Source organism: Scyliorhinus canicula, chromosome 16 (assembly GCF_902713615.1).
Source record: "Scyliorhinus canicula chromosome 16, sScyCan1.1, whole genome shotgun sequence".
Classification (NCBI taxonomy): domain Eukaryota; kingdom Metazoa; phylum Chordata; class Chondrichthyes; order Carcharhiniformes; family Scyliorhinidae; genus Scyliorhinus; species Scyliorhinus canicula.
In genome coordinates, this window is record NC_052161.1 from 129628519 (window position 1) to 129653574 (window position 25056).

General features: G+C 51.3%; 1 protein-coding gene across 1 annotated transcript in view; it reads right to left on the reverse strand.

Annotated features, from left to right (window-relative positions):
• arhgef16 (Rho guanine nucleotide exchange factor (GEF) 16) overlaps positions 1-25056 on the reverse strand; it is a 70373-nt gene that overhangs the window by 35381 nt on the left and 9936 nt on the right. Inside the window, exons 2-3 of the mRNA XM_038773341.1 lie at positions 2388-3076; positions 1768-1819 (exon numbers count right to left, since the gene is read on the reverse strand). Of these exons, the coding sequence (XP_038629269.1) occupies positions 1768-1819; positions 2388-2954 (619 nt within the window). The 5' untranslated portion in view covers positions 2955-3076. The remainder of the gene's footprint in view (positions 1-1767; positions 1820-2387; positions 3077-25056) is intronic.

Consider the following 25056-nt stretch of genomic DNA (forward strand, 5'->3'; position numbering starts at 1 on the left):
CGTGAATACTGGTCAGGCCTCTCTCCCGTACCTCCTGGTATAGCCTCGGATCTGAAGACAGGAGTTTACTCAGAAAGGAGGTGAAGGTTTCGCACAGGTTACTCATCCCCCCTCCACCATCCTGGTTATCGCGGGCCTCTTCCGAGTCCTCAAACAAGCCAATTGACAAACCCTCCCCCTGCCAGAGGGAGAGGCGCCGGAAAGCCCCCAGGATGGGATTCTCTGTCGGCTGGTCGGGATCCATCACTTACTGGTAAGATATCCGATCAACTGTTTCAAATCAAGCCACTAACTTTACTCCTGTACTAGAGGCCTCAATTCCTCGCTCTGGTTCTGTCCTGTTCTTGGGTCTCTGTGAAGAGCTGGCGTGCTGATGGGGAATGTGACAGGTTTGCTCGAGGAACTGGCTGAAGTATTCTGTCTTACAAATTACCTCATTAAACCCTCTCAATGCATTGGACAAGAGGCAAATCATAAACAAATCCCAGGGCTTCCAGTGAGCTCATCACTCCAGACATTTGTCCCTGAAACATTCTAGTTTAACCTGTTGACGTTCCCTACAGTCATTCAAATAACATCTCTCCTGAAGGCACCAGCTCTCAATCAGGTTCCAATTCTCTGTTCTCCTGAAAGGTGCTGACCCTCATTGTTGACACAGCACTCTCTCCTACCCCTCCTCTACCCTCACATGTCTTATTTCTTGGTCAAACCAAATGTCTGAAATGCATGAAACTCCACCGTCATTTTGTGTTTTCTTGTTTTGAAAGTGTAGTCTCTTCCCCTAGAGACACAGCCAGAATCCACCCTCCATCCCACCCCGGTCCAGAGAGCCAACGCATTGACCAGCAGAAGCAAATGGAAGCAAGGGTACTGCTGGATCCTAAGCAGCCATAAATAACCAGGTTACCAGAGCAAAGGATGAACCAAACACAGCCATCCTAACCACTTTATTTTCAATGACCTTTTCCGTACTCATCAAGGTTAAGGATACTAATGCCAGGGGGTATGTGTCAGATGGACAATAACATAGTTACATAGCAAGGTCCCCTTGACTCTTTGACAACTGAGGAGGAGCTCCCCCTACAGGAACTACCTGAGATTTTCTTCAACTCCCACACCAGCCAATTCTGTGGCCTCTTCAATTGCCAATTAAAGTCCAATTAAGGGACTGTATCACGCTGCAGCCTCACAAACTCCAGGAGCCAGACTGAGATTCGGGATGATTGATGTCAGAAGGTAAAGCAAGATTTCACTTGGATTTGAAACCAATCCTCACATGTCACACATTGATCCATCCAATTCCACACGTTTCAAAATTAGAGGATAGCCATGTAGCTTTCAATCGAAAATAAAACCACGTGAACTTATCTCCCTTTCTAAACACTCCCAAAAGGGGGAATATATTTCTTCCCACTACCCCAACCCCCTTACACAAAATTGAGACATTAAGACAAGGTTCTAATGGTTTGGTTATCAGGAAGATTAGCAGGGAGTTCTCCCCGGTGTCCTTGGCAACAGATTCCCTCAACCACCAAAATCAGACTAACCTGCTGCTTGTCTCAATGCTGAGTGTGGGATGCTTCTGGGGGAAGAATGGATGATGTACTTGCTTGGAAACCATGACTTCGCCAAAAACCAAATACCTCCCATAATATCCCTCAAATCACAGCGGTGTGCCTGAAACCAACCCGATCTGTTCAAACCACTCTCTGAGCGAGATTGGCCACTTCCACACGCTCGCCATCCTCACAATCCCTCTGTTCTTACCATCCTTAAAGGAGCTCCGATTCCTGGGTCCTTTCTTTCGTCCTAATGTTCGCTGCAAGAAAGGAGACCAGGTGTTAAAATGATAAACTGAATAAAGAGGCATCAGTGAGTGTTCCCATTTCTCCAGGTTACCTGATACATCAGGACACAATCCTCACCTTTAATATCTGCAATTTTAATAATAAATAATGCCAACAGTTGATTAAACAATCATTAAGTACCAAAATCTTCCCCCGCTCCAAACCAAAATCTATTTGAACTTCATCCCTTCCCACCCACCCTGGTTACAGTCCCAGAAGCACAAACTCTCCTGGGGCTGGGTGGGGAAGGGTTGGTACGTATAACTCACTGGTCCCTCAGGTTCAACCAATCCGGATCGTCCTCATCATTGGTCAACGTTGGGGAAAGCCAATCAGGAAGATGCACTGTTACATGTAGACTTGCATCATTTCTGGGACCTGGGCTGGAGATTGTGGGTGGGGGAGGGTGACCAGGACCTGTTTGGTATGAATGTGGGGACAGTAGGCAGTCGTGGTAGGGGGAAAACCAGTATTTTATACTTGGTAGAGACGGCACTTCTGATACAAACTGTAGCCATGATAAGAATTTGTCTCTCCTACCTTGGACCTGGCTGGACTTCGAGCTGGCTGCACTGTTGCTGTTTCTGAAAGTGGTTGCAGAGAGGGAGGAGCTAACAGCTTCTTCTCATCCGCGAAGTCGGTGAATCCGTCCGTTGCCACTTTATACGACATATTGCGGCGGTTACGTTGCAGGGTTCCGCCCGAGCCCCCTGAGTCCCTCCCCTCCTCGTACCGTAAGTCAGTCGGTGGCATGCTCTGAACCTCCCTCCGTCCGCTGTCTCGCCTGCCAGAGGGTGAACTACCCTGAGGCCGCATTTTAGTCTTGGTGGCCATGGCTAATTTACTCGGAATAATCTGCTGGTGCCCAGTCTTGAGTGCAGCTGGACTGTCCGTGCTCAAAACCACCGTTGGCATGTCCGAGAGCGATGGCATGGAGCTGGCATTGGCTAATGCCACGTTGTCCACTCCCAGCATTGAGGATGTACCACTCATGGGGGTCAACCTCTCAGAGTCAGAGTTAATCTGGAAGTTGGTTCCAAACTTTTGTTCCAACATCAAGGCCTGGGATTTTCCTTCCAGGTCACTGTCCGAATATCGTTGAGACATTTTGCTTGTCGGATGGCACTGGCAAAAGAGTCCGAAGTTTCGCAAGTTGGTTGGACAGCTTTGTCAACTTGTCATCTCCTCACAAGGACTTGGGATCTCCCAATCCCAAACTTCTCATCCTCCTAAAGCAAGAAAAATGAAGCACAAGATCATAACTGATCCAATCACAGATCCCATGATGGCTAAAGCTCTTAAATCTGCTCTGAACAAGCAATTCAGAAAGGTTTCTGATTCCCCAATGCCCGATTGAAAGGATTCCCCATTGTTGCAGACTTCATGTGAACAGTATTTGGCTCGTGTCTTTTTGGAAGTTGGCACAAGCCCTCTCTCACCCCGCTGCTGTTGTGGCTCAGTGAGTGGCACTCTCATCTTGGAGTTAGAAGGTAGACCATTCAAATTGCACCCTGGATTCAGTGCAGTGCTGAGGGAGTGCTGCCCTGTCAGAGGTACTGTCTTTGCAATGAGTGCCACAACAAGAGACTAGGTACCGGTGTTCCTTACGGAGGTGGATTCCACATTATGAGCAGGGAGGCTGATCTTTGGTTTGGGAATCACAAAACTTGACTCTCTCACACAAGACAATAAAATCTGAAATTCAACACTGGTGCTGTCTGTCTGCCCATCAGCCTCTCCTTTACTGCTGTCTGTAAAAGTGAATCAAACTCCAGAAAATCCATGGAGTAATTCAGGAGGTGCTGGTGGGAGAATCGGGACCTGCAGTATTGTAGCACCATCAGGTGGCCCTGATTACCCAGTGAGCGTGGTTTCCCCACTGAGAGCTTGGAAATGCGGGATTTTCCGAGCGATCCCCACCAGAAATTGCCACATCAGACGAGGAATGTGATGCCCCCAGCAGTTAAGCAGCCTAATGATGCTCACACAAGGTGAAAGGCCATTTGGCTGAGCTACTGTGGGGTGGCTGGGGCCTATGGAGCCTGCACTCCCGTGGAGTGAATCAGCACTTTCAGGAGGAGGAGTAACAAAGGGCCAGCCTCTATCAGGCAGTCTCTTCATCACCACTGCAAGCTCTTGAAAAGCATTTAAATTATTTTAAGCACATACTGGAGACTACATGAAGTTTAAAAGCTTAATAAACCTAGCTTTGCTCAATCAGCTTTAATCTTTGAACGAATTACAATCGTGAAAAGGGTCAAGTGATGTTTTCACTGCTTGCAACGGACTAATCAAGTTTTATGAAGTCAGGCTCTCTGATGAACTCGGGAGGTTGATTGACCTCCCTGAATGCCCCAGACTGTTTCCCTGGGTTTGAACTATCACGGTGAGGGTGGTTGTCAACGACGCTTGAACTCTGCTCGAACACAAACTGTGCAGTTCTCAAAAACAAAAAGAGCATTTTAAATGGCAGACACCCACAGGGTCAAAGGTCACTGCTGACTCTCTCTTGTCAGTTTGAGAGCTTCGAGTAGAATTATTAATTAGCCAAACAACATTTTGTCCTTTAAGAGGAGTTGAGGGTGGGATGGGGCAGGGTGGGGGAGATGTCAGCTGCAAGAGATCCCTTGTCACAGCTCAAGTTAATATCGCACCAACAGAGCACAACTTTTTAATATGTTAGTCACTGGGAGATTGGAGCCAATCCCCATTCAGAGGCAGTAAAAAGGTTCAGCTACATCAGCTCGATGTCACCCAACACACATCGTTCTACCAGAGTGAGCACATTGTCCTGCGAATAATTATTCGGGTTACCGTGGGGACACAGCAACATATAAAGAAGCTCTGTATGTGAGGGAGAGAGAGGTCACTTCAAACCTTGGGCTGGAATTTAATCCAGGTCAGAGTTTATGAACTCCCCCGATGTCTCGGTTGGTAAAATCAGTGTCAGATGTGGGACTGAGCTACACTGACCAAGAAAGCTCCCAGTTATGAGCATTTGTCGGTGCCAAGTTAATGGTCTTGGGCATCATAATTGACATTGTTACCCGCTGTCTAAGATGAGGGGGGGGGGGGGGGGGGGGGGGGGGTGAGTATCAGCTGGGTTCCTGCTCCTATTTGGTTCTCAGTGACCTTTGCTCGAAAGTGCAGAAAAAGACTGGATCTGATCACTCCCTTAGCCCCCCCTCCCCCAGCACCCCCCCAGTCCAATAGCTTACTCCCCCCCAGTCCAATAGCTTACTCCTCTCCCCCCCTCCCCCCAGTCCAATAGCTTACTCCCCCCCAGTCCAATAGCTTACTCCCCCCAGTCCAATAGCTTACCCCCCCAGTCCAATAGCTTACTCCTCTCCCCCCCCCCTCCCCCCAGTCCAATAGCTTACTCCCCCCCAGTCCAATAGCTTACCCCCCAGTCCAATAGCTTACTCCCCCCCCAGTCCAATAGCTTACCCCCCCAGTCCAATAGCTTACTCCCCCCAGTCCAATAGCTTACTCCTCTCCCCCCCTCCCCCCAGTCCAATAGCTTACTCCTCTCCCCCCCCCTCCTCCCAGTCCAATAGCTTACTCCCCCCCAGTCCAATAGCTTACCCCCCAGTCCAATAGCTTACACCCCCAGTCCAATAGCTTACCCCCCCAGTCCAATAGCTTACCCCCCCAGTCCAATAGCTTACTCCCCCCCAGTCCAATAGCTTACCCCCACCAGTCCAATAGCTTACCCCCCCCAGTCCAATAGCTTACCCCCCCAGTCCAATAGCTTACCCCCCCCAGTCCAATAGCTTACCCCCCCAGTCCAATAGCTTACTCCTCTCCCCCCCTCCCCCCAGTCCAATAGCTTACTCCCACCCCGTCCAATAGCTTACTCCCCCCCAGTCCAATAGCTTACTCCCCCCCAGTCCAATAGCTTACCCCCCCCCAGTCCAATAGCTTACTCCCCCCCAGTCCAATAGCTTACTCCCCCCCAGTCTAATAGCTTACCCCCCCAGTCCAATAGCTTACTCCTCCCCAGTCCAATAGCTTACCCCCCCAGTCCAATAGCTTACTCTACCCCCCCCAGTCCAATAGCTTACTCTACCCCCCCAGTCCAATAGCTTATTCCCCCCCAGTCCAATAGCTTTCCCCCCCCCCCGTCCAATAGCTTACTCCCCCCCCCCAGTCCAATAGCTTATTCCCCCCCAGTCCAATAGCTTACCCCCCGCCCAGTCCAATAGCTTAATCCCCCCCCCCAGTCCAATAGCTTATTCCCCCCCAGTCCAACAGCTTACTCCCCCCCCCAGTCCAATAGCTTACCCCCCCAGTCCAATAGCTTACTCCCACCCCAGTCCAATAGCTTACTCCCCCCCCAGTCCAATAGCTTACTCCCCCCCAGACCAATAGCTTACCCCCCCAGTCCAATAGCTTACCCCCCCAGTCCAATAGCTTACCCCCCCCCATTCCAATAGCTTACCCCCCCAGTCCAATAGCTTACCCCCCCCAGTCCAATAGCTTACTCCCCACCCAGTCCAATAGCTTACCCCCCCAGTCCAATATCTTACTCCCGCCCCCCCCAGTCCAATAGCTTACTCCTCTCCCCCCCCCCCCCAGTCCAATAGCTTACTCCGCCCCCCCAGTCCAATAGCTTGCTCCTCTCCCCCCCTCCCCCCAGTCCAATAGCTTACTCCCCCCCCGTCCAATAGCTTACCCCCCCAGTCCAATAGCTTACCCCCCCCAGTCCAATAGCTTACCCCACCCCAGTCCAATAGCTTACTCCTCTCCCCCCCTCCCCCCAGTCCAATAGCTTACCCCCCCAGTCCAATAGCTTACACCCCAGTCCAATAGCTTACTCCTCTCCCCCCCTCCCCCAGTCCAATAGCTTACTCCGCCCCCCCAGTCCAATAGCTTACTCCTCTCCCCCCCCCTCCCCCCAGTCCAATAGCTTACACCCCCCCCCAGTCCAATAGCTTACTCCCCCCCAGTCCAATAGCTTACTCCTCTCCCCCCCTCCCCCCAGTCCAATAGCTTACCCCCCCCAGTCCAATAGCTTACACCCCAGTCCAATAGCTTACTCCTCTCCCCCCTCCCCCAGTCCAATAGCTTACTCCGCCCCCCCAGTCCAATAGCTTACTCCTCTCCCCCCTCCCCCCAGTCCAATAGCTTACCCCCCCCCCCCAGTCCAATAGCTTACCCCCCCCCAGTCCAATAGCTTACTCCTGTCCCCCCTCCCCCCAGTCCAATAGCTTACACCCCCCCCCCAGTCCAATAGCTTACTCCTCTCCCCCATCCCCCCAGGCCAATAGCTTACTCCCCCCCCCCAGTCCAATAGCTTACCCCCCCAGTCCAATAGCTTACTCCCCCCCCGTCCAATAGCTTACCCCCCAGTCCAATAGCTTACCCCCCCAGTCCATTAGCTTACCCCCCCAGTCCAATAGCTTACCCCCCCCAGTCCAATAGCTTACTCCCCCCCAGTCCAATAGCTTACCCCCTGTCCAATAGCTTACCCCCCAAGTCCATTAGCTTACCCCCCCAGTCCAATAGCTTACCCCCCCCAGTCCAATAGCTTACTCCCCCCCAGTCCAATAGCTTACCCCCACCAGTCCAATAGCTTACCCCCCCAGTCCAATAGCTTACCCCCCCCCAGTCCAATAGCTTACCCCCCCAGTCCAATAGCTTACCCCCCCAGTCCAATAGCTTACCCCCCCAGTCCAATAGCTTACTCCTCTCCCCCCCCCCTCCCCCAAGTCCAATAGCTTACTCCCCCCAGTCCAATAGCTTACCCCCCCCAGTCCAATAGCTTACCCCCCCCAGTCCAATAGCTTACCCCCCCAGTCCAATAGCTTACTCCTCTCCCCCCTCCCCCCAGTCCAATAGCTTACTCCCCCCCCAGTCCAATAGCTTACTCCTCTCCCCCCCTCCCCCAGTCCAATAGCTTACTCCTCTCCCCCCCTCCCCCAGTCCAATAGCTTACTCCCCCCCCAGTCCAATAGCTTACTCCCCCCCCAGTCCAATAGCTTACCCCCCCAGTCCAATAGCTTACCCCCCCCAGTCCAATAGCTTACCCCCCCCAGTCCAATAGCTTACCCCCCCAGTCCAATTGCTTACCCCCCCAGTCCAATAGCTTACTCCCCCCCCAGTCCAATAGCTTACTCCCCCCCAGTCCAATAGCTTACCCCCCCAGTCCAATAGCTTACTCCCCCCCAGTCCAATAGCTTACTCCCCCCCAGTCTAATAGCTTACCCCCCCAGTCCAATAGCTTACTCCTCTCCCCCCCTCCCCCCAGTCCAATAGCTTTCTCCCCCCCCTGTCCAATAGCTTACTCCCCTCCAGTCCAATAGCTTACTCCTCTCCCCCCAGTCCAATAGCTTACCCCCCCAGTCCAATAGCTTACTCCTCTCCCCCCCTCCCCCCAGTCCAATAGCTTTCTCCCCCCCTCCCCCCAGTCCAATAGCTTTCTCCCCCCCCCCTGTCCAATAGCTTACTCCCCCCCAGTCCAATAGCTTACTCCTCTCCCCCCAGTCTAATAGCTTACTCCTCTCCCCCCTCCCCCCAGTCCAATAGCTTACCCCCCCAGTCCAATAGCTTACTCCCCCCCAGTCCAATAGCTTACTCCCCCCCCCAGTCCAATAGCTTACTCCTCTCCCCCCCCCCTCCCCCCAGTCCAATAGCTTACACCACCCCCCCTCCAGTCCAATAGCTTACTCCTCTCCCCCCTCCCCCCAGTCCAATAGCTTACTCCCCCCCCCGTCCAATAGCTTACCCCCACCAGTCCAATAGCTTACCACCCCCAGTCCAATAGCTTACTCCCCCCCCAGTCCAATAGCTTACTCCCCCCCAGTCCAATAGCTTACCCCCCCTAGTTCAATAGCTTACTCCCCCCCCTCAGTCCAATAGCTTACTCCCCCCCAGTCCAATAGCTTACCCCCCCCCAGTCCAATAGCTTACCCCCCCAGTCCAATAGATTACTCCCCCCCAGTCCAATAGCTTACTCTTCCCCCCCAGTCCAATAGCTTACCCCCCCCAGTCCAATAGCTTACTCCCCCCCAGTCCAATAGCTTACCCCCCCCCAGTCCAATAGCTTACTCTACCCCCCCAGTCCAATAGCTTACTCCCCCCCAGTCCAATAGCTTACCCCCCCCAGTCCAATAGCTTACTCCCCCCCCAGTCCAATAGCTTACCCCCCCCCCAGTCCAATAGCTTACCCCCCCCCCCAGTCCAATAGCTTACTCCCCCCCAGTCCAATAGCTTACCCCCCCCAGTCCAATAGCTTACTCTACCCCCCCCAGTCCAATAGCTTACTCCCCCCCAGTCCAATAGCTTACCCCCCCAGTCCAATAGCTTACTCCCCCCCCAGTCCAATAGCTTACCCCCCCCCCAGTCCAATAGCTTACCCCCCCCCCAGTCCAATAGCTTACCCCCCCCCCCAGTCCAATAGCTTACTCCCTCCCCTCCCCCCTCCCCCCAGTCCAATAGCTTGGCTGACACCAAGAATGACCACTTGGACAGGATACCAGGTCTCTATGCCAACCAAAGTTTCAAACTGTGGCAGACTTTTGCAGTTCCAAAGTTGTGTGTGTGTGTGTGTGTGTGTGTGTGTGTGTGTGGGGGGGTGGGGGGGGGGGGGGGGGGGGGCGGCGCGGAGGGGGGATCATGCATTTTTGTTCCGCTGCCGTCAGACATTGACAATATCAATGAAATCAGTTGAAAGGTGACAATCAAATTTGTCAGAAGTTGGGTGCCAGGATTAAAGGTAAACCAGACATCATTTAAAATAAAAACCGAATAATCAGTACAAATCAAAATGCGAAAGTCACAAGCAAATATAAAGGTTTTTTTTAAAAACACATGATTAAACTTAAATATTAAAATTAAACTAAACCCCCTAATTAGATCCTTAAAAAGGAAATAAATGGTTGCCATCTTGACTAGAACCGCTGCACTGGCCTCCTGATGGTGAATTTGATTTGCTCCAAGTGTCGGAATGACATTCAGTCACCCAACCAAGCGGAGGCACTGGGTGGAGTGGGAGTAATATTCACCTCCTGGCTATCAGTTAGGCAAAGGAGACATTATCCACTTCTATCCCAGACTGAATCACTGGCGAATCCAACACCACAAATATAGGCACCAGCAGACATGGGTCTAAATCAGGGGTGGGCAAACTTTTCCGTGCAAGGGCCACATTCAGAAACTCACAATTTTAAAGGGCCGCATAGTATATTAAGTAAAATAATTACTTCACCCGGTTATGATTCTGGGCGCCTCATATAGAACACAGAACATAGAACAGTACAGCACAGAACAGGCCCTTCGGCCCTCGATGTTGTGCCGAGCAATGATCACCCTACTCAAGTCAACGTATCCACCCTATACCAGTAAGTAACCCTACAGCCCCCCCAATAAAAAAAATTTTTTTTTTTTTTTAATGACTTGGTGGGCCGCATAAAGACCTTTGGCGGGCCGCATGCGGCCCGCGGGCCGTAGTTTGTCCACCCCGGTCTAAATCCACATGGCGTATCTCCGACATGGTGCTAAAGAAGGAGGCCCAGAAGCCTAGGAGTTTGGAACGGGACCAGTGGCGAGCTGGGCCAAGAGCACAGCAATCACACCTATCCTCACTTTTGGGAAAAAAAACCCTCATCCTTCATAGCAGCACGGTAGCACAGTGGTTAGCACTGTAGCTTCACAGCTCCAGGGTCTCAGGTTCGATTCCTGGCTTGGGTCACTGTCTGTGTGGAGTCTGCACGTTCTCCCCGTATCTGTGTGGGTTTCCTCTGGGTGCTCCGGTTTCCTCCCACAGTCCAAAGATGTGCGGGTTAGATGGATTGGCCATGATAAATTGCCCTTAATGTCCAAAAAGGTTAAGTGGTTAACTGCGTTATGGGGATACGGTGACATTGTGGGCTTGAGTAGGGTTGTCTTTTCAAGGGCCGCTGCAGACCCAATGGCCCAAATGGCCTCCTTCAGCACTTCATAAATTCTATGACTCTATGAAAAGGATTTAAAAGCCACACTGACATGCTGAGGAGCAGATACGAGGTTGTCGCCCAGATTAAAGGGATCTGAGGGATTGCACGGGAGGCCGCTTGACGTTTAAGTTGGTGAGCCAGGAGACGACTGGCCTTCTCCCCATACTCATTAAAGTGCCCCTGGAGGGCTGTAGCTGACATTGTAGACTAGCTGACCTGCTCGTAGACAATAGCTTGAACTGGGTCAGTAATCCTTTCCTATTTCACAAAAGCTCTGGAGTCAGATCAAGTGAGTACCGGTGATCCACCTCCAGAATAGAATCCACCAGCCTCTGCTGCTCCAACCTTATTATCTTCAACATATATGATCTGTAGGACATCATTTCCCCTAAGAACTGCCTTCAGAGCCTCCCGCAGCGCGGAAGGCGAGATTGAGCCGGACCTGTTTGACTTTTTAAAGTCATCTATGGAGGTGGACAAACGCTCAGAAAATATTTTATCTGCCAACAATGTAGCATCTAATCACCAGGGTGGATGTTGGGTGGAGCCAGACGCTCGCAACTAGTCAATAAAGTGTGGGACATGGTCAGAAACCTATCCGAATTGAAAAAATCACCACGGGAATACTCATGGTGGACGTGTGAAACAAAAAGACAAGTCCCAGTCGTTCGGGTATAAAGAATGACAGGGGTCCAAGGCCCCCATCTGAGTCAGAAAAGGCATCAAAGCCCTGGCCATCCCATTTTGGAACAAGGGATTTAGACTCGGCACCGTCCAATCTCGGGTCCAAAACACAGTTCAGGTCACCACATAAAATAAGCTGATGTGAGTTGAGGTTAGGGAGGGGAGACTAACTGGGAGTTGGGAAAATTCATATCGTCCCAGTTTGGGGGCATAAACATTGACCATGACTATCGGGGAGTTCAACAGAGAGCCACAAAGAATAACATATCGACCATTGGGTTCGGCTATATTCTGAGAGGAGGAAAATTGAACACTTAAACTGCCGTACCCCCGGCCCTGCCATCGAAGCCAGAGGAAAGACTTGCCGACCCATCCCTTACACTACCTGGTCTGATCCCGGATGCGTAAGTGGGTCTCCTGCAAGAAAATAACATTGGAGTTTAAACTCTTATTGGGTAAATACCCTCGACCGTTTTATTGGGCCATTCAAACCTCTGACATTCCATGTGACCAAATGAATTGGAGGTCTCCCACCATCCCTTACTCTGGAGTCAGCCATTCCCACCAGAGAGATCAACCAAGGGATAAAACAAAAAGATCCACCAAGGTGGACACCAAACCAATTCAGAAGACCAGACAAAGGAAAGCCAGAAGAGACAGTCAGCAGACTGACCCCACCCCCTCCCCATCCCCAAATGAATGTAACCACGCCCAAAAGCAAATAAAACCGAAAACTAAAACCTACATGTAACAGAACCACACCAAACAAAAACTCTTAAGCTCATTTTCTTAAATGATTATAATGAGCTGCAGCGAACCCTCAAAAACAATCCCTTTAACTAACTCCCCAGTTAGCAGGGAGGCTCCCAACTGGAGAATAAATTTACAAAACAAAACTTGCAATGCCCCACTGGCGACTAAATGTCGCATCAAACAATGACAATGAAAAGAGAAAAGGAACAATGTAGGAATGTGAAATATAACAAGATTTAGAGAGCCTCAAATCTAATCAAAGGCATTACAAACACAACCCAACCAGGAACAAATACAAAATGCCCATCAACAGAGCCACAAACCAAATTACACATTGCATCGCTTGTGCCTTTTAACATCTCCCAGCACGTCAAAAAAATGGTCTTTTTCTTCAAACGTGAGTCTAAGGTGAGCTGGATAGACCATCCCAAAGCCAACTCCCTTCTTATACAGGGCGGCCTTCACTCCGTTAAATGCGGCATTTTTTTCGCTAACTCTGCACTCATATCCTGATACAGTCTAACGGAGGGGTCAGCCCACATGAAATCGCGGTTAACCATCGAAGAATCCTCTCTTTTTCTTTAAAACTGTAGAATCTTTAGAACGAGGCTTATGGTCGAAGTGAGTGGATGGGCCCGGTGTAATTCAGGCAGGGATGCGAATCCAGCCTCACCCACCGTTTTGAGGAACATGGCCGAGAAATATTCCGTCAACGGGTTTCGGCTCAAATCTTTCTTAGCTCAGTCTCTACTGGGCATCTCAGCAGAAACAATGTCTCATCATTCGCTGCACGTTACCCAATGACAGAAGGTTTAAGATGCTGACGCTTTCTGAGACTTCCAGGTGAAGTTCATATTTGTCCCCAAAATTAGATAAACCTTTGAAACCCAACAACACAGCAATAACTTTTCATTCTCCACAAAACTAACTCTCTGGGACTTGACCAGCTGGTGAATTATATCAATGATTCTTTTCTGGACAGGTTAGGAGGACCCTCGCGAGGGGGAATGTATTACCTGCTCACTACATCTGCAAAAGTACCAAGGTTTTTACAGTCAGCGGTGGAGGTGGAAGGACAGAGAATTAGAGGGTTCGAAGTACAATTTTACAATGGCTTTCTCAACTTTAGTGTGCCTGAAGCACTTCACAGTGAACAAAGTACCTTTGAAGTGTAGTCACTGTTGTAATATAGAATTAGCACACAGCAAGATCCCGCAAACAGCTAGATCCCGTGAACAGCAAGATCATAATGATCATTTGTTTCAGTGATGTTGGCCATGGGGTAAATCCTAGCCAGTTCTCTGAAGGAGTGCCTGCCGCATGATCTTGTACACCCACCTGAAAGTCATGACCTCAGTTTCACCTCTCACCTGCGCTCCCTCAGGATTGCATTGGATGTCAGCCTGGATGGTGCGCTCAAGTGTCTATTTGTTTGAAAATATTTCTATTGAGGCATTTGTATCTACATTAAACATAAACTAACACAAGCGTAAGAACAAATAGAAACCTCATAACAAATAAATAACTCCCCCAAATACCCTACCCCAACCTCCCTGCCGTTCCTTCCACCCAACCTGCCATCGCCATTTTAGCCCCTCTCTCCTCCTCACTTCCCCCGCCCCCAGGCTACCAGGGATGTCAGCCTCTCTCTTCCCCTGGACTCCCAGATCTCTCGACACACTAAATATCGGCACTTCTAGTCTTGGGGCCATCCTCACCCTCAGACATTACGTCCGCAAACCCCTGCCAGGACCCCTTTTGCTTCGGACATGCCCAAAATATGTGAACATAGTTCGCAGGCCTCCCCACGCTCCGCCCACACCTTTCCTCCACCCTCTCAAAGAACCTACTCAACCTGGCCACCGTCATATACACCCTGTGAATGACCTTAAACTGAATAGGGCTAAGCCTGGCACATGACGAAGATGCATTCACCCTCCTCAGGGCCTCCTCCCACATCCCGGCCTCCTTCCCCCCCCCCACTCCCAGTTCCTCCTCCTACTTCCATTTGGCTTCCCCTGTCGGGGCTACCTCCCAGTCCATTAGCTTCTTGTAAATCTCAGACACCTTACCCTCACTCACTCCTGCTTTCGATATCACCTTATCCTGTAGCCCCGGGAAAGGACGGAACCTGCTTTCTCACATAATCCCGTACTTGTAAGTACCGGAACCCATTCCGACTGGACACTCGTACTCCTCCTCCAGTCCCTCTAAACTTGAATAGCTAATCCCCACAAACAGGTCCCCAAACCGCTCAATCCCTGCCCATCGCCACCCGACACCCTGCATGTAGGCACCCCCAGTGCAAATGAATGATTACCGCAAATCGATGCCCACACCGAGGCACCTTGTAACCTCAAATGCTGCCACCCCTGTCCCCAACCCTTAGACCCCAGCACGAGGCTCGTGAGGTGCTTGGCCGACAAGAGCGACAGAGGCACCATCAACAATGCTCCAAAACACTTCCAGTGGCGGCTATGAAGGAACAAGTCGCACATTTGGTGGCTCCCGCTTGGGTTGTACTTTTGGAACTTTTCCCCCGATTTTCTACTGGACTTAACTGTAAAACTGAAGACAGAGGCAATTGTGCACTGAATTTCCCCATCGGTGCATGGAGAGAAGGACTAGAAGGCAGAAACAGAAAGACAGAGAAGGCTTGGGCTGAAGCTGCAGCGGGAGACAGCATGGCGGAGAACCGGACCTCTGGTTTGTCGATCCAGTGGTCAATGGAGCAGCTGATGCAAGTTATTCAGGAAGGCTTTGCAAAGCCGAAACAGGACTGCTTGGACCTGATAAAAGAGTCTATTGAGATGCTGGAGCTCAGATTGGACACCCAAGATCCAGAAGGTGGAGAAGGCGCTGGCTGAGCAGGAGGAACATCAAACTGCAGTGGAGTTGGAGGTGGGGATGCTGAGAGACCAGCAGAAGAAGCTCCTGGAGCAGGTGGAAGACCTAGAGAATAGGTCCCACTGGCAGAACTTGAGAATCGTTGGATTCCCGGAGGGGTCCAAAGGAGCGGACGCTGGGGCATACATAGCAGGTATGTTTGAGAAGCTGCTGGGAGATGGGACATTCTCCCGACCCTTGGAGGTGGACAGGGCTCACAGAGCACTCGCGAGGTAGCCGTGTACGGGAGACCACACCAAGGGCAATGGTGGTGAGATTCCACAGGTACTTGTATAAGGAGCGCATTCTACAGTGGGCCAGGCAGACACGGAGCTGTAAGTGGGACAATAGTATCCTGCGGTTTTACCAAGACCTGAGTGTGGAGGTGGCCAGGAGTAGAGCAGGCTTCAACCAGATTAGGTCGATTCTTTTTAAGAAAAAGGTGAAGTTCGGACTGTTGTATCCAGCCCGTCTCTGGGTCACGTACGAGGAACAGCACTTTTATTTCGAGTCACCTGAGGACGCGCTGGACTTTGTGAAAAGGAAGGGACTGGTGGTGGACTGAGAACTTTTGAACTTTGCTGCAGCATTCATGTTTTTTTTTCTTTTAGTTTCTCTGTTCTTTAAAAAATAGTTTCTCGTTTTTCGTTTTGTGGAAGCTGTTTGTAATGCCTTCTGTATTGATTTGGGACCGGTGGCAGAGCTGAGTGAGTTAAAGTTTTCATTTACACTGTTGGAGATGAAGGTGTGCTTGTTTAGATTTTGGTGTCTTTCTGTCGGGCAATTGCGTGGGGATTGTTAGATATTGGAGTATGTTTCTATGAGCAGGGTGTGCGGGAGGATGGGGTGGGAACAATAGTTGGGAGACTATCCAGCGCCAGTGATGGGGGACTACCAAGCTAGCTGGACGGGATAGCTCACGGAAGCGCAGTGGGGGTGTGTGCATATGGACGGTTTATTAAAGGGGCTGCGTTACAGAGTGTTGTTACGGGGGGGGGGGGGGGGGGGGGGGGGGGGGGGATGTTCTGCTGACGAGGGAAGGACTTGGGCCAAGGGACAGAGAGGAGGTTGGGGGCGGAGACTGCCTGGGGGCGGGCCAGTGGAGGCGTGGAGCATGGGCTGGAGGCGGGTCCAAAAAAGGGGATGGCTGATCGGCGAAGGGGATGGGCAATGAGCCCCCCAACTAGGCTGATCACCTGGAATGTTTGAGGGTTAAATGGGCCGGTCAAGAGGGCACGTGTGTTCACGCATCTTAGGGGACTGAAGGTGGACGTGGTAATGTTGCAGGAGATGCACCTTAGAGTAACTGACCAGATTAGATTGAGGAAAGGCTGGGTCAGTCAGGTCTTTCACTCGGGTCTGGATTCAAAGACTAGAGGGGTCACGATCCTGATCAATAAGCGAGTGGTGTTTGAGGTGGGTAGAATAGTTTCGGATGTGGGAGGTCGGTACATTATGATCAGTGGGAAACTGGAGGGGGTGCAGGTGGTATTAGTGAATGTGTATGCGCCAAATTGGGATGATGTGGAGTTTATAAAGAGGATGCTGGGGAAGATACTGGACCTGGACTCGCACAAGTTGGTCATGGGAGGGGACTTCAACACAGTTATTGACCCTGGCTTGGACCGGTCAAGCTCGAAAACGGGCAGGGTGCCGGCAATGGCAAAGGGACTAAAAGGGTTCATGGAGCAGATGTGGGGGGCGGTGGATCCATGGAGATTTGGACAGGCGAGGGCGAATAAAGTGTACTCCCGGATCGATTTCTTCATTTTGATCAGGACCTTACTGGCAGGGGTGGTAGACACGGGGTACTCGGCGATCACAATCTCAGACCATGCTCCGCACTGGGTTGACCTGCACGTTAGTAAGGACAGTAACCAGCGTCCGCACTGGAGGTTAGACGTGGGACTTTTGGCTGACGAAGGGGTGTGCGAGCGGCTGAGGAAATGTATTCAAAGACACAGGGGAAATTTCAGCAGCTGTGTTCTGGGAAGCACGGAAGGCGATGGTCAGAGGGGAGCTGATTTCGATAAAGGTCCTTAGGGAGAAGGTAGACAGGGCAGAGACGGACCGACTGGTTAAGGAGATACTACAGATCGGTAGAGGTATGCGGAGACCCCAGAGGCAGGGCTTTTAAGGGAACGGCGGAAGCTACAGGCGGAGTTTGGCTTGTTAACCACAGGGTGGGCGGCGGAGCAGCTGAGAAAGGCGAGGGGAACGAGGGAGGGCGGTGGAGCAGATGAGAAAGGTGAGGGGGGGGATCTACGAGCATGGAGAGAAGGCCAGCAGAATGATTGCACAGCAGTTTAGCACAGGGGCTGGTTTAGCTCACTGGGCTAAATCACTGGCTTTTACAGCAGACCAAGCAGGCCAGCACCACGTTTCGATTCCCGTACCAGCCTCCCCGGTCAGGCGCCAGAATGTGGCGACTGGGGGCTTTTCACAGTAACTTTATTGAAGCTTACTCGTGACAATAAGCGATTTCCATTTCATTTCATTTTCATTAGAAAGAGGGAGGCAGCCAGGGAGATGGGGAAAGTAAATGACGGAGATGGGAACCTGGTTGGAGATTCAGCGGGGGTGAATAAGGCGTTTTGGGATTTCTACAGTAGGCTGTACAGGTCGGAACTCCCTACGCGGCTGGAGGGGATGAGGCACTGCTTGGGGGGGGGGGGGGGACTGAAATTCCCAAAAGTCGACGGGGAGCTGGTAGAAGGGCTGGGGGCCCAGATCGGGTTGGGAGAGATAGTGGAGGGTCTGAAGGCCATGCAGTCGGGTAAAGCCCCGGGGCCGGACGGGTACCCAGTGGAGTTTAATAATAAGTTCTCTGGGATATTGGGACCGGGGTTGATGAGGATGTTCAATGAGGCAAGGGAAAGAGGGGTGCTGCCCCCGACAATGTCACAGGCCATGATTTCGCTGATTCTGAAGCGGGACAAGAACCCGGAGCTGTGTGGGTCCTCCAGGCCGATATCCCTGTTGTATGTGGATGGCAAACTGCTGGCCAAAATTTTGTCCTCCAGGATTGAGGATTGTGTTCCGGATGTTATTGGGGAAGCATCAGACGGGGTTTGGTAAGGGTAGGCAGTCGGCGGCTAATGTAAGAAGGTTGTTAAACGTGATCATGATGCCCCCGGAAGGTAGGGAGGTGGAGGTAGTGATTGCAATGGATGCAGGAAAGGCTTTTTGATCAAGTAGAATGGGATTATCTGTGGGAGGTACTGGGACGGTTCGGATTTGGGCAGGGCTTTATTGACTGGGTCAGGTTGCTGTATAAGGCTCCTGTGGTAAGCGTACGGACAAATAGGACAACATCAGACTATTTTAGACTGCACCGGGGACGAGACAGGGATTCCCCCTCTCCCACTGTTGTTCGCGCTAGCTATAGAGCCATTGGCAATTGCTCTAAGAGCCTCAAGGGGCTGGATGGGGCTGGTCTGGGGGGGGCAGGCGGGGGGGGGGGGGGGGGGGGGGGGGGAAGAGTGGATCACAGAGTCTCGCTCTATGCAGACGACCTGCTTCTGTATGTATTGGACCCATCAGTGGGGATGGAAGAAATCATGAGAATTCTAGGGGAATTTGGCTGGTTTTCGGGGTATAAGCTAAATATGGGGAAAAGTAAGATGTTTGCGGTCCAGGTGAGGAGACAGGAGAGGCGATTGGGGGAGCTGCCGTTTAGATTAGTGGGAGGATACTTTAGGTACGTAGGCATTCAAGTGGCGCGGGAATGGGACCGGCTGCATAAATTAAATCTGGTCCGACTAGTAGGCCAAATGAAGGACAATATTCGGAGATGGGACACGCTCCGGCTGTCCTTAGCTGGGAGGGTACAGACGGTGAAGATGACGGTTCTCCCGAGATTCCTGTTCGTGTTTCAATGTTTCCCCATCTTTATTCCGCGGTCCTTTTATAAACGGCTCAACAAAGTGATCACCGGCTTTGTTTGGGTGGGCAAGACCCCGCGAGTAAGGAAGGTAATGCTTGAGCGGAGGGCAGGCTGGCACTGCCAAATTTTAATAACTATTACTGGCTGGCAAATATAGCCATGATCAGGAAGTGGGTGGTGGGGGAGGGGTCGGCATGGGAATGTATGACGGCGGCTTCATGCAAGGGCACCAGTCTGGGGCCTTGGTAACTGCGCCTCTGCCGTTCCCGCCGGTACGGTACTCCACCAGCCCCGTGGTGGTGACGGCCCTGAGAGTCTGGGGACAATGGAGGAGACATGTGGGAGCAGAGGGAGCATCGGTCTGGTCTCCCAAACTGTAATAATCACCAGGTTTGCCCCAGGAAGTATGAATGGGGGGTCCTGGATATGGCTGAGAGCAGGGATTGAGAGGATGGGGGATATGTTTATAGAGGGGAGCTTTCCGAGTATGAGGGCGCTGGAGAAGAAGTTTAGGTTGACGGGGGGAAACAAATTCAGGTATCTGCAGGTGCGGGACTTCCTACGTAAACAGATGTCAACCTTCCCGCTCCTACCCCTAAGGGGGATTCAGGACAGGGTAGTTTCCAGAGGGTGGGTAGGAGAAGGGAGCGTCTCGGACATTTACAAAGAATTTATGGGGTTAGAGGAGACGCAGACCGAGGAGCTGAAGCGTAAGTGGGAGGAGGTGCTGGGAGGAGAGATAGAGGATGGTCTATGGGCGGACACGTTGAGTAGAGTCAACGCGTCCACAACATGTGCCAGGCTCAGCCTGATACAATTCAAGGTCGTTCACCGGGATCACATAACAGTGGCCCGGAAGAGCAGATTCTTTGGGGTGGAAGACAGGTGTGCAAAATGTGCGGGAGGACCAGCGAACCATGTCCACATGTTCTGGGCATGTCCGAAGCTGAGGGGATTTTGGCAGGGGTTTGCAGATGTCATGCCCACGGTGTTAAAAACAAGGGTGGCGCTGAGTCCAGAGGTGGCGATTATCGGGGGGTCGGGAGACCCGGGAATCCAGGAGGAGAAAGAGGCAGACGTTCTGGCCTTTGCTTCCCTGATAGCCCGGACATTGATACTATTAGCTTGGAGGGACTCAGGCCCCCGAAGTCGGACATGGCTATTGGACATGGCTAGCTTTCTCTGTTTGGAGAAAATCAAGTTCGCCTTGAGAGGGTAACTGTTAAGGTTCGCCCGGAGATGGCAGCCGCTCGTCAACTTCTTCGCGAAAAATTAATCGTCAGCAGAAGGGAGGGGGGTTAGTTTAGCTTAGAGTAGGGGGTTAATAAAGGTGGGACCTGTAAGGAAGGAAGACGGCTTCTGCACTCTGTTTATAGTTTCATGTGTTGTTGTTATAATATCAAAAAATACCTGAATAAAATGGTTATTAAAAAAAGACAATGCCCCTAAACACGGCCCCTCACTCTTCCCCATGTTTACCTTATATCCGGAAAACTGCCCAAACTCCTCTCGTGTATTCATAATTCCCTGATGCACTTCTCAAAAACCTCATTCACCCCCGCCGGGTCCAGTCCCATCCTTCCCATTCTGTCCTTCAACCTTCCGATATCCCTCACTGCCTCCTGCTTCCTCAGTTGGTGAGCCAGCATCCTGCTTGCCTTTATCCCACACTTGTACACTGCCCCTCTGCAACTGTCCCACTGCCTTCCCTGTGGACACCAACCCAAACTTCATCGGGAGCTTCTGCCGCTCCTTGCCTCCGGGCCTCTGAGTACTTCCTATCCACCCGCAGCATCCCGTCCACCAGCCTTGCCAACTGTGCTCGATCCACCTTGCCCCTATGTGCCCAGATCGATATAAACTCCCCCTTGACCACTGCCTTGACCGCCTCCCATAGCGTGGCGGCTGAAACCTCACCCGTAGCGTTCAGTTCCACATACCCCCAGATGACGGCCCTCACCCGCTCACATACCTCCTTGTCCACTAGCAACCCCACATCCAACCTCGACTGCAGGCGCTGGGCACCCCCCTCTCCCCAGTCCACCGGCAAGTCCACCCAATGGGGCGCATGGTTAGAGACAACAATCACCAAATACCCAGAGTCTACCACCCCACCACCAGCGTCTTCCCCACCACAAAATAATCTCTCTATGCACGTGGGAGAAGTCTGAAAATTCCTTCGCCCTTGGCCCCCCAAACCTCCACGGGTCCACCCCCCCCCCCATGCGCTCCATGAACCCCTCCAGTTCCTATGCCACCGCCGATACCCTCCCCGCCAACAGGTTCCACCGGTCCAAACCTGGTTCAATGACCGTGCTGAGGATTTTGGCAAAGGGTGGTATGATGATCGGTGCAGGCTTGGAGGGCCTGTGCTGCATTGTTCTTTGTTCTATCTCTGTCCCTCATAGTTTTGTGCACATTTCAGGGTCAAATATGACGCCAAGATGGTCAACAGTCAGGTTCAGTGTCAGCCAACTGCTAGAGGGAAAGATGTTAACCCTCAACCAATGCCAGGGTGAAGTGATCTAATTACTGTCATATTATCTGTGGAAGCTCACTGTCCACAGACTGGCTGCCGTGATTCCTACATTGTCACAGCGACTACACTTTGAAATGACTTTGTTCACTATTGGATATCCGGAGGTTGTGAGAGGTGCTGAATAATAAGTCTATTCTTTGACTCAGAGGAAGTTGTACTGCCCCAAGGATATGAAAGTGAAAGGTGAGAAAGAGCCGGTTCCTGCCACATGCAGCTCATTTGCAGAATTGACATATTTGCCGTGCCTGCCCAAGTTCAGCTCCAAATTCCCCCCATCAATTTACCGCGGCATTGCAGAGGGTGCTGTGATCACTCCCCCAGGATTCTCCCTTATTCTAATTCTGGATCCACACATGCTCCCAGGAGATAGGGCAAAAAGAAAAAAACGTATTGTGATTTTCAACACCTTTCGGTACTTCCTAAAGTGCTTTACAATTGGATGAAGTACCTTTTGAAGTATAGTCACTCTTGCAATGTTCACAGCAATGAGATGTTGACAAGACAATGTTTATAAATGATGTTGGTCGAGGGATAAATAATGGCCGGGACACTGGAAGCACCACCCTGATCTTCTTCAAAATTATGCTCTGGCACCTTTTATCGAACAGGAAGAAAGGGCTCAGGTTTAGCGTCTCGTCTGAAAGATAGTAACCCCACATTACAGCACTCTCTCAGCATAACATTGGAGAGTTAGTCTCGAGCTCAGGTCTCTCTTGAACCCACACAAACCTCCTGACTCAGGAACAAGAGTGTTACCGCTAAGCCACAGCTGGATGAAGTGTTGGTGGTTTAATTAAAAGATCAGTTGCCATGTAATCAGGTACAGCAGAGCTTAAGCAGCAACAGAAAATGCTGGACAATCACAGCAGGTCTGACAGCATCTGTGGAGAGAGAAGGGAGCTAACGTTTCGAGTCTGGATGACAAAGAGCTTTGACAAAGAGTCATCCAGATTCAAAACGTCAGCTCCCTTCTCTCCCTACAGAGGCTGTCAGACGGGCTGAAATTGTCCAGTTTTGTGTTTTTGTTTCAGATTCCAGCATCTGCAGTAATTAGCTTTCATCTATAACAGAGCTTAACTTTAGTTTTATTCAAAGAACTGTGATTAATCAAACAAAATACATAGAATTATAGAATCATAGAATCCCTACAGTGTAGAAGGAGGCCATTCAGCCCATCGTATCTGCAGCGACCCTTCGAAAGAGCATTCTACCCATGTCCACTCACCAACTCACCTAGCCCATAACCTAACCCCCACATCCCTGGTCACTAAGGGGTAATTTAGTATGGCCAATCCACCTAACCTGCATATCCTTGGACTGTGGGAGGAAACTGGAGCACCCGGAGGAAACCCACACAGATACGGGGAGAAGGTACAAACTCCACAGACAGTGACCCAAGGCCGGAATTGAACAATGGTCGCTGACGTTGTAAGGCAGCAGTGCTAACCATTGTGCCACAGTGCCGCCCCAAAATAAAAGCATGTGCAATTCTTCCAGCTGCCTTCGCATGGCAGTACTCAGTGGCGTGCAGGGGGGGGGGGGGGGGGGGGGGGGGGGGGGGGGACGGTGCGTTGACCCCGGGCATCCATTGGATGGGGGCATCAATCAGAGGCTATTGCTCTCCCCAATGTCACCCAGATGCCTAAATTTTTCCACCTGAAGTTAACAAATTGTTTTGCTAAGGGGAGGGGAGGGGGGGGGGGGGGCGTCACAATCAAATCCAGTGACTCCGACATGTACCTCGTGTCAGGATGAGGTGACTGCGCTCCCAGACTCCCCCGCGGTGGGGAAACCGCTCTATCCGCCGTGCGGGCGGGCCGTCCGGGACTGCGCATGTCCAAGGGAGGGGGGGCTCCTCACATGCAGGGAAAGGCCCCGCCCCCTGATCTGCGTGCTGAGATGTTGACCAATGAAAAAAGATTGAGGACCGGAGGGACAGTGGTTCTCCAGCCAATCAGAGCGCGGGCTTTGTGTGAGTGATAATTGAGCTTTCACACCGACGGAATCTTCCTCCTGTCTCCAACATCCGTGAGTAAAACACTTTCTTTTCTCCCCCTTTCCATTTCTTTTTTCATTCTGACCATCAATTGGCCACTTGCAGCAACTGAAGGGAAAGGAAGTGAATCTAGGGAGGGTTCAGACTCTGGAAAGCTTGGCCCAGGTCTCTCTCTTAAAAATATTGACATCCTTTGCTCCCTCAGTTTGACACATGAAATGAAATGAAAATCGCTTATTGTCAGGGGCTGTTTAGCACAGGGCTACATTGCTGGCTTTGAAAGCAGACCAAGGCAAGCCAGCAGCACGATTCGATTCCTGTAACAGCCTCCCCGAACAGGCGCTGGAATGTGGCAAATGCTGAATGTGACAATAAGCGATTTTCATTTCATAAGTAGGCTTCAAATGAAGTTACTGTGAAAAGCCCCTAGTATTGACCAGGACACGAGGGTAACTCCGCTGCTCTTCTTCAAAATAGTGGCTGTGGGATCTTCAACATCCACCTAATAGGGACAGACAGAGCCTCAGTTTAACAACTTATTTGAAAGAAGGCTGTTCTGACAGTGCAGCACTCCCTCAGTTCTGAGTGTGATTAGGGATTCAGTCATTCACCCCAACTGCTGACACACACCAGCGAGTTCACTCTGGGGAGAGGCTGTTCACCTGCTCTGTGTGTGGGAAGAGATTCTCTCAATTAGCCAACCTGCTGACACACCAGAGAGTTCACTCCGGGAAGAGGCCGTTCACCTGCAGTGTGTGTGGGAGGAGATTCACTCAGCCATCCATCCTGCTGAGACATCAGTGAGTTCATACAGGTGAGAAGCCATTGACCTGCCCTCTGTGTGGTAAGGGATTCAGTCATTCATCCCAACTGCTGAGACATCAGCGAGTTCACACTGGGGAGAGACCATTCACTGCTCTCTGCACACAGCGGTTTAGAACATCATCTACACTGAAATGAAAATCGCTTATTGTCACAAGTAGGCTTCACTGAAGTTACTGTGAAAAGCCCCTAGTCGCCACATTCCGGCGCCTGTTCAGGAGGCTGGTATGGGAAGTTATATTCAAAATGTTTTCCTTTCTCATAATATTTCTCAGTATATTAGGCCTTATACTCGAGTCTTTGGGGCATACAATCAAGATTTGCCCCGGGCATCACCAGACCTCTGCACGCCACTGGCAGTACTCGAGGGTGGTCTGGGATCTGGAGTCTCTTCAGCTGTTACACTGTAGCAGTGTTTACCCAGGCCAGTCGCTTCAAGATTCTCTAAGGGTAGAGGATGAAGTGTGACTTGTGCCGACTCCCAGCTCCTGCCCCTGGGGAGACGCCAGGTTAGTAAGGAATACAAACAAACAGCAGCAAATGACTGGCTCAGCTACTTTCCTTTTAAAATTACCGCTACCAGTTACAGTGATCAGCTGAGGGAACAGCAGCATGAAGAGGAGGAGGAGAAAGGGGAAGAAAGGAGGCAATCCAGACAACCCCTTGCTGCCTGGGCCGTTTGTAAAGATACGCGCTGGGTGTGATCC